Source organism: Petromyzon marinus, chromosome 13 (genome assembly GCF_048934315.1).
Source record: "Petromyzon marinus isolate PM22_M1 ecotype Great Lakes invasive population chromosome 13, UKy_Petmar_22M1.pri1.0, whole genome shotgun sequence".
Taxonomy (NCBI): domain Eukaryota; kingdom Metazoa; phylum Chordata; class Hyperoartia; order Petromyzontiformes; family Petromyzontidae; genus Petromyzon; species Petromyzon marinus.
The window spans coordinates 8,550,672-8,564,706 of NC_133679.1; the positions used below are offsets into that span (position 1 = coordinate 8,550,672).

The 14,035-nt window shown below is 44.1% G+C and overlaps 1 protein-coding gene across 3 annotated transcripts in view; it reads left to right on the forward strand.

Moving 5' to 3' along the window:
• The window catches only part of LOC116941956 (integrin alpha-10-like), a 67,550-nt gene that overhangs the window by 11,871 nt on the left and 41,644 nt on the right, over positions 1-14,035 (forward strand). For all 3 annotated transcript variants that reach the window (XM_076066840.1, XM_076066841.1, XM_032953386.2), the window contains exon 2: positions 12,680-12,800. In XM_076066840.1, the coding sequence (XP_075922955.1) occupies positions 12,680-12,800 (121 nt within the window). The remainder of the gene's footprint in view (positions 1-12,679; positions 12,801-14,035) is intronic.

The window sequence follows — 14,035 nt, forward strand, 5'->3', positions numbered from 1 at the left end:
TCATGGAGAGTTCTCGCTCGTGCCAGAGAACAAGCCGACTGCATTTGTTCAACATGCCCGCACTCTACTCATGAAAGTATAAACCAGTCCAGGATTTCCCTGCGTTTAAACAAATGCTTGCGGATAATATTGCAGAGGTTCACAGTTCAAATCCAGCGGCCGCCCCGATTATAATTACTGCGGGTATAATAAACGTGATGATGTCACGCGCCATGCTCTTCACTCACAGTGGACGTTCAAGATCCCCTGACGACATTCGCAAGAGCAAGGCCATCGTGTGCCGGTGTCGGGGGTCCACATTTTCCAGATTCGAAAAATCCCCTGAAATGTCTCAATTGGGATTCTACATAGCAATCCTCGCCCCCTGTTAGCAGGCTTATTGTCTGCTTGCAGGCCAAGTGCAAGCACAGCTGCCACCGGCAGTGTTCTTTCAAATGTTTGAGATGAGATGTGATGTAAAGTGCTCAGAGATGCCCCAGCGCATTGGGGGGCGCGCTATCAAAAAATCAAATCATTCTCTTCTGCGGGGGGCTTTTGGAACTGTTGCAAAGGCTGCTGTGTGAAGTCAGCTGACGTGTGAAACGATGCTCCAGGGTCTGTTTGAGGCTGGCGCACCGCGTGCGTAGACTTTAACAATGCAGTGTTTTGTATCCATTCTGAGGATCATGATAATTTTTTTTGCTCTTCATGGATGCTCCAAGGTGTGAAACATTTAATGAGGTTTTACATCACTCAAGTTTATGCCGTGATCCTTTAAAGGCACAGAGAGTTCAGTAACAATGAACAATGGTTATCTTTGTTGGTGAAATATTGGGTGTATTGATTGACACATTTTAATTAACTCGCCACAGTAGATCATTTTATTAGTTTGATTTTACGGTCATTCACTTGCGTGTTTAGATTAATATTTACGTTGTAGCCAGGAAGCGTGGCTGCCCAGCTAGATGGCTTGAGTACCAATATTTCATCATACATCTGTCATGCCGATATTGAACCAAGTTTTGGGAAAAAGGATATACAAATCACGAGTGATGTTCATAAATACGAACTATCCACGCTTACTGCATACCCTGTCAACCCATACGGTCTACCCGTATTATTGTACAGGGAAATTTAGTTGTCAGGTCCATACGGCATACAGCCGTTTCAATACGGGCTTTGTAGGATGAACGTTGAGATTTATAAGGAGGGCACTGGGTGACCAGTAAGGTCTGAATTGGTCTGAAATATAGTAGGGGCACTGATAAAAAGGGGTTGAGAGGTATGCGACTGCTTCTATAAGGTGCCGTTTACCACTGGACGGAGCCTCTTGGCCCAACAATAGCACACAAACACTTTTACGCAACAATGCGCTGACAGCGTGCAGCCTTAAGACAACGGCATACGTGCACCCACTGTGCTTTATTATATCATGCAAAATCAGCTGATTTTTTCTTTACATTGGTTCATGGTTTTATTTTTGTGTGTGTAATTTGTTCTGATTTTGTTTAACGTCTACAACCCATGCTGAGATTGACATCCGGCCTGGTGGTGCACTCATATCAGCACGCAGCCTCAGTATCAACTCTTGGTTTGGGATTCAGCTCAGCCGTTCATACATTCTGAGTGGGTAACATAAGTGCCGCTTTGTGGGGAAGTCAACAATGGTTGCCTTATGGATATACCTGATGATCCCGCCATAGGAATGTGGAATTTTCAATACTGGCTCAGGGCTGTGAACAGATGATGAGTGCCGGCCACACTCAATCGAGTGGGAAACAATCTGTTGCTTTTAACAAAAAACGATGTGACAAGTTGGACAACGCGTGTCATTGAGCAATACTGTAGTCTATTTTAAAAAAAATGTAAATGTTATTTTTACACTTGCATAGAGATAGGTTTTACTAAGAACACCAACAATAATAATGAAATAAAGCACGACTTTTAAGTTGAATGACCTTGGCAATAGCCAATAATTATTGTGAATGTTTTAAACAGAGGCCCTTCATCTTTATCAGACAAGCAGCTTAAAAGGTCCCAGGCAAGCTTCTGCGACTTCTAAGAAATATTACTGTTTACACAACACAGTCAGCTGGGGTACATTCGCTTGATATGCCACCATCCATTAGCGAAGACAGTTTTCTTTTTTTGTTATCCCAGGACAGAACATCCTCTTTTCCCAAATTTGCTTTCGTCCATCCTGTGTTTTAGTCTCTCCTCTTACTTCCTTTCCTCATTTTCCAGCCTCCTTCCCCCTTAAAAAAAACCGTTGACATCAGTCCCCTGTGGCTTTCTCTGACTTTAAAATACTGGTGGCTGAGAGCTGAGATTTTTTTGTTCTTTATTCTGTGTATCCATCTGCCGCCCTCTCCGTTGCCTTTTCACCCCCCCTGCTGAGACCCCTGTCCACAAAACTCCTTTACTCCTCCGTCTCCCAGAGCAGATGAACTCCCTAATCCATCTCCAGTGTGACGGCCGATTTAATTTTGCGTCCTTGATAGTTTGTGATGAACTGCTCGCCGACAATTTTACATCTTTCCATTATGGCGCTGTTCCCCAGTTGCGCTTGGAATTCCAGCGTGTGCTCATCTTGTTCCGTCGTGGAAGCGTCTTTTTTTGTGTCAGCAGGGTGGCGCCGCGCTCGGGGAACTCGACCGTTGAGCGGGTTTCTTTACAGTTTGACGGTGAGATTTCCGCAGCCGCCAAAGTAATTTAGTTCACTTTTTGTACGGAATGACCAGAGAGTGTCACCCGTTTGTAACGTCTTTCTGGAACCCCTTGAGCTCATCCGTAAGAGTAAGCCATTGCTCGCCAGTGTTGCCAGCCAAATGTGAAATTTTGACCGCTCGCAGCCACTTGGCAATTTATATGATGCGATTGAATTAATTGAGTAAGTACGTGGCTTACGGGTTGTTGTCAGTCCACTGCTGGATGCGGGGGCTCCTCATCATATGTCGTCGGTCATGGGGTTGTTTGACCAGACTTCACGTTGGTCAGGCTGGGTTGGTGAAGGAGATGGGGGGAGATTTGGCTAGACATCACTCACCAAGGATGTGGTGAGTGATGTGGCTGGGCATTAAACTAAGGTCACTGGGTTCTTAGCACTGTGCGCAAACCAGTATATTTTCACAGGTGTTTAAAATTGAAGCCATTTGAATGATTTTTTTATGAAAAGGTCTCATCATTCAAAATACTGATATTCCAAATAAACTCCACATATCCAGAACACAAAAACATATAAAAAGCACTCAGCATTTGTGCATTATGTACAATACCATCAGCAGTTTCTGAAGAAGTGCATTGTAGCCCTTTTGGTTTAGGTCACGATAAAAAAACAAAAATGTGAAACTTCATGGTGTTGCGGCATGCACTATTATTCTGTTATGATGTGGCTTTCTTGACATTGACACATTTGATTTGCCACTTTAGTAAACAGCGCACAAACGTGACTCCCTTTCCCAGTTCATAAATGTCTGAACACCTTTCGGAATGCGAAAGGAAGCGCCGCCGGTTGGCACGCATACGTCGGCATGGCCCTGATTTTGTTCGTCAACGCACATGCGCCCCACTGCTGCTAGTGTCTACTGCAGTTTGCAGATCATTTTACAGGCCACATTTTTCGAAATGTAGAGCCTGCCAAATGTTTACAGGCAGTCCCTGTGCACCTCCCGGTATCCATTCCCCTCGCCGATCGCCCATCCCCTCCCCGTGCGCCCGTACAGCTGCTTGCTGTGGTAAGCACCACCACCCCCTCATGCTTGTGTGTGTGAGCGCTGTGCATGCGACGTCCAGTTGAGCAGCGTTAGTGTGGCACGCCGCAATGACCTTGCACAAACATTACGGCAGTTTTTTTGTTGCCAAAATTCATTTTTTTTAGTCTTAGAGCTGGCCTCTCTGATTAAGTACTGTCATTGATTACTCTGTCAAGCATTGGTCAGATCACTTAACTAATTCGATAACACAAAATTATTTGTTGGGAAGGGGGGAAAGTCTCAACTCTGCTCTCCCACACGTGCCACCGGACGGGAGGTTATGGGCAGAGCTCGTAAATATGATCAGTCGTGTCGTGCCGGGCGTTTCTTGTCGGGGGGGTTTCACGCCTTCAAGAGGCAGGGTGTGGAGGGCGCCTATTAATGGACACTAATCTTCACTTCGTAACACGTTGTTGGGTCAGATCGCGTGAGTAAAATACCAATGTGTTGTGTGGTACACAATCCTACACCAGGTGTGCTGGACAGCGATGCACAACGTCGCGAAACAACGAGGCACGGACGAGGTTTTGTGCCAAATACATTGATTTGGCTGTGTCAGCCGGAGGAGGGTCCATGACTCACATTGGCGTTTTGCTTACACAACCTGACCCAACACATCTTACACGTGAGTCTTAATATTGGTCGCAAGAGCCAGTGTTAATCTTCACTTCTCTGACGCGTATCGCGTTTCATTTTTGGGTCAGGCCACGTGGGCGTAATTTTATGGCAAAATTCTCGTCATCATTAACCCTCCACCACCCGACAGGATCGTCAACGTTTACAAAGATATAATTTATACGTTCCCAATGTATTGCTCAAATGTAGATCATACCAAGCTCCTCACCGGCGTTTTCATACTTCTCATGACTTAATTTAACTTCGATTCTCTGTTACCTCTTTAAAGTCTAACGCTGTATCTACATCCAAATACAATGTGTAAGTCGTTACGTGCTGCACGAGCCTGGTTATGCAAAAACGCGCGCGCGCGCGTGTACACACGTGACTCCCGCGTGACTGGAGCGTGATGATTAAATTGAGTCGACACATCGAAGATTTTTTTATCTTGAACAAATTATTTTGCTGATGCCACTGCTGGGTTGGCAGTGGTGCACAAGCACACTTAACAATATAAAACAAACAACACATTCGTCAATAAAAACTGGCCTTAAGTGTAAAACTATATAGCTGACGTATCAGGCAATGACACATCAACAAAACATTGTATTATGACCAAGGGCCATTTCCCAAAACGTCTTCGATTATATATTATTCATTTTAAGACCGCAAAATTATTGATGAATGTGAGTTTTTTTTTCTACGTTCAATGGAACGACTGCTCTTTACAACAGAAATTATGTGTTTATCAATCATTTGGCATGTGCAGCACGTAATGATAATTTTTATGGAAGGGGTTAAAGGAACCTGGTGAACTTTGAACGGCATGCCATGAAGGGTCTTAGGAAGTGGAGTTTGTTAAACCTTTGCTAGAGAAGAATATTTAATTTAATACGCGAGTTTTGTTATGTAATACGATAGCACTCCTGTGCAGAGTATGTACAGGTAACATGTTGTACGGGAAGAATGCCGTTGAACACACGTCACGTGCATTGATCACATTCTGTGTTTGCAAGTTCGTAGTCATTGTTTAGTTTAGTAAACTTTGGAGCCTGCTGGCCATGATTAGGCAAAACTTAGCCAACTCATTTTCACCCAGGTAACTGGTAAGCAAATACTAAGTGTTTCTAACATAACATTAAAACGAACAATTACATATTTAAGGATTACAGTTCAGAGATGAGCAACATGTGTACTTTGAAAATGAAGAATTAAAATTACGCTAATGATCCCTCATACTAATCCGGGAACACTGTTCAAGCGCCCAACCAGGCGATGATTATTATTTAATTCAAAACAGCGTGAGCACCAACGTAACGCCGAGAGGAAAATGTTTACAATTTCAAAGCAGTTACTTAAACGCCATCGATCTGGGTGAGCACGAAAGGTCAACTTCCCCTTCAGACGTACCCTTCTCTTAACGTGTCCGCTGACGCTCGCAAAGCGGCGTCCCTGCAGCTGGTCAAGATTGTTTTTTTTTATTAAACACACGCTGATTGTTAATCTAGATAATATTAATTAACTACACAGGGAGGGAGGGAGAGAAAATGCTTCTGTTGCGTATATCGTTCATGTGCCATGCATGCACGCACGGTTTTGAGATACTGAGATACCTCGCAAGAGATATCTGAAAATAAACCTTCATGATTTCCTGCTGGAGCCGATTTCAAAAGTGCCGACGAACTCTAAACGATCCCACCGTGAGAAAACTTTCATGTTCGCCAAAGAGATGTTTGGATGAAGTCTTGTAAACACTGCGGGTATCGTTTAGATTTTTTTTTATCAATTTATATCTTCATTCAACAATTTGTTCAGCCAGAGTGTGGGAGTGTGTTTTATTTCCACAGGATAGCATGCCATAAAAGCAAATTGCGTAAACCCGGGACATGGGTTGCTTACGTTCGCCACCAGCGCTGTGCTCAGGTTTACTCATTTCAAAGGGAAAAACATGCTCACCTGTGAACCGTTTCACTTGTTTTGGAGTGCATTAATTACCCATCACGTTGTCACGGCCCTGTGATCCTTCAATTGCTTTGTTATTTGCGAGACCACGAGTGTCTCATGGGGTTGCTATAAATCCGTTGGCTGTAAAGATGTGAGATGTGAGCTTGATGAGAAGAAGGGTCTTCTTGTGTTAGTCCATGGCTGACATGCCAACAGGTCCCCCAGACTGGCGTCAGTTGATGATGGCATAAACTCAATTAAAGCTGCGGTGGCGAGATGTTAACTCCTTCGCCTTGTATGCAGTAATCCATGGGTTCGATCCCGACCCTAACGCCTGTATATTTGGAGTTTTTGTGTCTCTCTCCCCGTGGTCGCGTGGATTTTTCTCCGGGTCCTCCGGTTTTTCCCTGCACATTTAGAATCACCGTGCATCAAAAGTATTTGGCTGCTATAAATGTCCACGTGATGATAAGCCGCTTCGTTGAGCTATCATTGGTGGCCAGGTCACTTCTGAAAAAGAGTTACATAGCTGAGTGAGCCTTACCTGATAAAATAAAATGAACATTATTAGCATATTGCTACTGCAGAGAGTGGTGGCAGCGGTTAGCCGACTGCACTGTGAACTCGGTGGCCTAAGTTAGAATCCTGGCCACAACCAACATAATTGGCGAGTGATATCTGAACTGATTCCTGGGTTCCTCTTCCTTCACTGAGCCCACACTGACCAGCGTGGTAAAGTTTGGTTAAATAAGCATACTTCACCATGGTTGCATAGGGTGGGGCAGCCTTCATCCAGCAGTGGATCAACAAAGGGCTACCTTGTACTGTATAGGGTCACCTCTAACGTGTCTATTTATTAAGCATGCAACCCAACAAGATCGTTGTACTTAAAAATAGAAGTGTAACTTATGATTCACACAACGTGAAACAAAATTGAGGAGTTACGTTGTTTTGTGCCCGTGAAACGATGCGGCTCGTGGGCTGTGTGGCCCCGTTTCTGTGGACGAGGTTGTTTGCTGTGGGTTTGTTCGCGTGACTGGAACGAACCCTTCACATTTAAGCCTCCCACGCAACCAGGAACAAACCGGGCCAGTCACCAGGAGCTTATCATTCCACGCTGTGTGGCTTTGTGGCAGGTACTCATTGGTTTTTTTTCGGTAAAGTCACATGTAGAAATACAATAAAATTATATTAAAACAAAAAACAATAACGACGTTTCGATCAAAACGCAAGCGATCTTCATCAGGTGTCAAGAACAAATCACGGAGGTAAATACAACAAAAAGATGAGAGACGAGAATTCAACAAACCTGAAAAAACATTACGTGAAGCACATCCAGTCAGGCCAACAACACAGTTAGACACTTCCTGGCGGACTACGAATTTCAGACGAGTGTTAAATTTCGTGTTCAACCTTTGGATTGCACATACCAGCATAGATAGAATGAAAAATACGAGGTACACGGTCAGTAGAAATACATATACAAGTCCACCAAGAGGTAAGGAGGGAGGAAAGACGGACAGGGAGTCAGAGAGAGAGGGGGGGGGGGGGGCGGAGGGATGAACAGAAGCTTAAATAGGAAATACGGTTGGAGGGGGGAAGGGGCCAGAGCGAGAGCGGCAGCTCAAACACGCACATCTTCTACTGACCGTGTACCTCGTATTTTTCATTCTATCTATGCTGGTATGTGCAATCCAAAGGTTGAACACGAAATTTAACACTCTTCTGAAATTCGTGGTCCGCCAGGAAGTGTCTAACTGTGTTGTTGGCCTGACTGGATGTGCTTCACATAATGTTTTTTCAGGTTTGTTGAATTCTCGTCTCTCATCTTTTTGTTGTATTTACCTCCGTGATTTGTTCTTGACACCTGATGAAGATCGCTTGCGTTGTGATCGAAACGTCGTGATTGTTTTTTGTTTTAATATAATTTTATTGTATTTCTACATATGTGACTTTACCGAAAAAACCAATGAGTTATTTTATGCAGTCACGAAAGCTTTACTATTTTGTGGCAGGTAGTTGACTTTTATCAGGCCTTTAGTAGTTTTACATATAAAATATATGTTCAGTGTATATATGGACAGTATATTGCGTGTAAGCAGTGCATATTTTCAGCCGGAACAGCCTGAAACAATGTAAATTATTTTGGCACGCCACATCCACCTCGCTTAATTTTGTGAGTCTCTAGATATAATTTTATAAACCTTTTGAAATGAATATAGGGTACAATAATATAGTATTGTCATGAAAAAGTGTACATTATACTCTAGTGGTAGTGCCTTACGTCAATAATCTCTACTCCAAGCTAGTCAGTAGTGTCCCGCCAACTGTCGAGTGAGAGATTAAGCCCCAGTTGTGATGCGTTTGCATAGCTTACTGAACAGGATATCATCCGCACAATAGTTATAATATATTGGGGTTGTGGATTGGTTGAGCAATGGTTCACACAACCCGCACAGACCGGCATGGTGAAGTATTGTCACACAACCCTCATGACAGACGTCGTGAGGAGGCCCTCATCCAGCAATATATTTGCAAAGGGCGATACGTTCTATATATATTATATTTGAAGCGAAAGAAATCATTACGTAACATTTTATTGCGCTTTAATATTTTACCCGCACACACTTCAGTGCAAAAAACAATTGTTTGAAAGATTTTGGTCTTTGCATGGAACGACACGAGATGCCAAAGGGTTGTGGACATTCTAAAACCTCTGCGGCTTAAACACAAGGGCAAATCATTAGCCGTGGGCTTTTTTTTCTTCTTCCTTCTTTGTGCCGAAGGGCCCTTGCAGCCCTGGCGCAGAACTGAAAAGGAAGCCCTCTGGGAGATTTCATCCCATTTGCTGCAGGTGACCCCAACGGAGGGGTCATGGCGTTTACGGCACCCGAGATGTAGACCGTGCGGTGGGGAGTCGTGCCATGTGCATTACTTGCTGTTACATCATGAGGCATGTAGGCACATTGCTTGACAATGGTAATAATTATTTTTAAAAGGGGGCCTGTTGCAATTTATGTCTGTTCTGGATGGATCCCGTGTGGCGTAAGGGCCAGCGGAAAGTAACCATGCCGGTGGCTTAACATAAAGGTGGTTGATGACAATTCCAGTGATGATTATGGTGATGAGATTCATGGCCCCGTGACAGGGAATGATCATGGCTGTGGGTATAATGATACTTTGATTAATCAATTAATACATTATTTACTCTGATATACAAGTTCACCAGCATCGTCATCAGCCATTATCTGCCCACTTCTGGAGGAAGGACTCCTCATGTCACCACCACCCCTCACTGTCGTGCGACCCCAAACCTTTGAATGTTGAGCACGAGCTAATTCCATAGCTCCATCTCCGCGATGGTCATATATGCTTGGGGCGTGTTTCCTTTTTTTGGCACAGGGGTTACCGACCTGAATGTAGTGACCCCGAGTTTGGTTGCTGGTCGTGGCTAACATGAGTGGTGAGCGATATCTGAGCCGGTCATGGTGCCCTGTGCCTTCACCAATCTACACTGACCACCGGCTACTCTGGTGAAGTATGGTGTTAAGCATAAGCCTTCATCTTGCAATGGTTGAGGAAGGCTGAAAACTATTAATAAACTATTTTCAATAGTCACCTCTAATTTGTCTGTTTAGGAACGCATGATGCAACACAAAACAAAGTAGTTCTCAGAAAGAGTTGTGTCATGAATCACCCGAAGTTTTTTTTTAAAGACTAAATATTAGATTGTAAATCATCTGGTAAGGAAATTGAAAAGAAACTCTGACATGTGAGCTGAGGTGAATTTGTATTTTATTTGTTATGCAGCATGTACAGTTCTGGGTTTTTATGAACCCTCCATCCACCAGAGGCTGCTAGATTCACCACAACGTTTAACAAAATAATGTTTTAATGGTTTGCAAACATCAATTGCAACAACTGATACATTCATGGTGGTGGTGAATTAATACACCTGTAGTTATGCCAGTGGTTAAGAAAGTGATGATTACAATTCTGACACTCATTGTGCTAATGCTAGATGTGTGTTGGTAAGGAAAGGGGAGATATGCAGAAAAATGCTTGAGTCGAGGTTAGATTTTCTTGGATATGTTTTAGTACTTCATGTTCCAAACTGAATTATGGCGCAAAAATTCCTTTTCCCACATGGAGCAAATATTTGTACAGCTTTCAAAATGCTGTGGTTGACTGATAGAAATAATTAATACAGCATTCAATTTTATTTATATTCATAACAAAACACTTGATTTAAAGCTTTCGTGACTGCAGTAATTCATATTCTTAGCTCTTTCGGTAAAGTCACGTTAGCAATCATTGGAAAGAGTTGATTAACCATTTCAGGTCTTAATTGATTGTTCACGCTTACAGTGGCTTTCAGACAGCATACATTAATTTTTCGTCTCCCCCCTCCTCTTTTCAGAACATAGATGGACTCGTCCTTCTAAATAAACTGCCAAATCGCTGCGCGTGGTGCTGACGTTTTTTTTTATAAATAAATGAATGAATACACCGTTTAAAAATACATAAATTAATGCAAACCGACACACCTGATGACGACCGTTTGTGTTATGGTCGAAACGTGAGAATTTTTATTGTTTTATATATTTTATTATTTTATTGTTTACCTTCAACGTGACTTTACCGAAAGAGCTAAAAATATAATAACAAAACACTTGTTAAATTTTGGGGTTCGAATGTATGCCTCCACCATGTTTTGATTTATTGCGTTGCTGTGAATGCTTTTTGGTGTCATCTGGTCGAGCACCAATTGAGTCGAGGCTCAAAAGAAAGCCGTCCCTTGGTGTGGACCAATCAGTTTCAAGGACAATGCATATATTATCATAGTATGTTTTTTGTTTGCATTTTGACTGCCGGTATTGTGGTTAATGCAGTCATGAATCCTCGTAAAAAGGTTTCAGTTTTGTTGCCAGAAAAAAGGGGAAAACCCCTATTATTATATTTTGGTACTGGCAAAGGAGGTCTAATGATGACCGATTACGATTATTGATTCCATTACTCAACGGATCTGATATCAAGGAAAGACTTGAAAAATAAAGTATCACCCCTGTTCCTATGCATGCCTCTGAATGGGAGGTGATGGGCGTCGCTTGGTGACATTCTCGGCGTCGTGGTGGGCATGACTCGTGAATGGGCTTCTGGCTTTCAGGAGGCAGGGTTTGGGAGTGCCTGCCAAAAACGTAGTTGCTTGCAATTTTTTTGTCAATTACAGTAATCGGCTTAGTTGTCTAATTATTTAGAACCAGGACACACACAGGGGTGACCACTCGTCCACGTGAATTTTTATTATTTTCTGTCCGCTTGCGTTGTATCGGCGTGTCCGTGGCGTAGTTAGAGCACCGTGCTATGGACCCGGCGACTTGACTTCGATTTCACGGCTGACATCAGTGGCGAATGATATCTGAGCTGGTCCGAAGTAACCCCCCGCGCCACTTCACAAACCTGCACTGACGAGCGTGGGGCAAAGTATGACCAAGCAACACCCATGGCGTGCGGGGTGAGGTCTTCGCTGGGCGGTGGATCGACAACGGGCGGGGCTGTACGTGTTGTGGGGACCTGTGGCTCAAACGAGAGCGACGCCGCTTTGCGACGATGCCGGGGGCCCTCGGCTTGAATTCGAGCCTAGAAACTTGAGTCAGAGACTCGTTTCCTTTTTGTTCTGGTCCCCAGCCACCACTTTTCATGCCCCACTTGGGAAATTTTGATACAGTCGGGTCCCGTCTGCTTCCCGTGCAATAATAGACATTGTTTGGAGATGTCTGGCAGTGGGGGTATACAATTTGTTTTAGTAATTTCTCTCAAGGATTCTTTTTCCGCCTTCACGCTGCCCTTAGTCATGTGAAGATGTTTGCACAATGTCAAGGCTTAGGCCGTCGTACATCCGCCGAGGAGTCCTGAATTAAATTATCAGCAGATGTTTGGAGCAAAAAGAAAAACCTAGCAAAACAAGCATTTGAGTTATGTACGTACGATGAAATATGGCTTTGTGCACTGATCCCATTTATATGAAACATCTTTTCCCTGAAAGTGGTGCTCATGGTTACGACAAATAAGTGTTGGAGTGCACATGGGTGTCCGCAGCTGTTAATTAGGTTCCGCAAGAACATCCCATCCCCATCTCCCTGGCGATGCACACTCAATGGCTACTTGTGACCGCTCAGACGAACAAGGGTTTACAATTGTACCGGCAGCTGCCCGCTGGCTCGTGCCACCATATGAGGCAGCCAGGCGTCTCGCGAGCACTGGAGGAGCATTTGCTTCTGTGCTGCCTGACGGAATTTCTAACTACTCCCCCCCCCCCCCCCCCGCTGGCTGTCTGTTCCCAACCCCCCGCGTCTCTCTGTCATCGCGCGCCCTCAAATCAAATGCAGGCCCGTGGATGCCCTCCCGTGCCTTCAATCTCGACACCAAGAGGCCGACGGTTTTCCGTGGGCCCGAGGAAGCGCAGTTTGGCTTCAGTGTCCAACAGCACTACGCCTCTGGCAAAAACTGGTAAGCCCCCACTCGACTCCGACAGCCCTGCTATTAATTGCTGAATTGTCTCAACGTAGGAGACGATGTGGTTTGGATTGCGACATAAGTCAGCTTCCCCCCCCCCCCGCTTCGGATGTTTGCTGGCAGCATCTCAGACTTGTAGCCAGCCGCTTCGGGAGCCATGCACTGGCTCATTAATTTTGCCTTGGTTATTTTAACCACGCATGTTGCCTCTCTAAATAAGAAGAATTACCAAGCACAACAACAGGATTTACTTTATTATGACATTCCCTTACCGGTCCCAGTTGTCTGCCTTCCCATGACGCAGTTCTGGCATCTAAATATAATACTATACTGTACATATTTGTACTTGCATAAATTGGCACGTCCACATTTTTCTCTTTAATGGTTTGTTTGCTACTTCATGTTTGTTTTTGGAAAAAAAACTGTTCATATGTCCATTCAGACTATGCATGTGAACTTTCATCAAAGTTCATAAGGCACGAATTACTGAAACGTACGTGCCAGTCAATTTTTCTACTCTCCGCGCTGATCAAGGGCCATTACTCGAAACATCACAGCCGAAATTTCTTACGTGATTACTGCTCGCTTTCGATGAGGCGAAGATGCTCGCTTGGGCAGGGATCACGGTGAAAACTGAGGGGGATTGGTCTGTGACTCCCTTTGTGTGCTCTCATTGACTCTGTCCTCATTGTAATGCTCACTGCTGCTGGTCGAGTGTTGGTTTCAGTTCACTTTGAGCTGGCTGCCTTGTGGATAAATACCGCAGAGGGAGGTTTTTTTTTTTTTATTCCACAGCGAAGGAGGCAATGCAAGCGATTTCAGTGTTGGCCTTGAGGCATTTAATAACAAGAGCTTGGTACGTGACATTATTCACTGTGAAGCTGCCTCGGCAGAACATTGGGCTATTGATCACCAGGACAAGAGGTCATTGATGGTACTGCAATTCGCTTTCGCTTCCTTTCGCTGGGCACCGCGGTTTTGCCGCAAGCTCACATTGTCAAATCTCAAGCAGGGTTTACTCGGTTCATCATACTTCTAGGGTGATTAAAATGTCTACCGTTTTGTGAGAATTCCGCATTGTTTATCCTATAGAGAGAGTGGTCCCCACCTATATGGATGTAAAAATGTAACCGATTATAGAAGCGATGCAACGATGAATACATTGTATAATTGCACGGCTCCACTTTGGTATCCCCTCCGACCGTCACCAAGTGCTTTGCTGTTTTGCT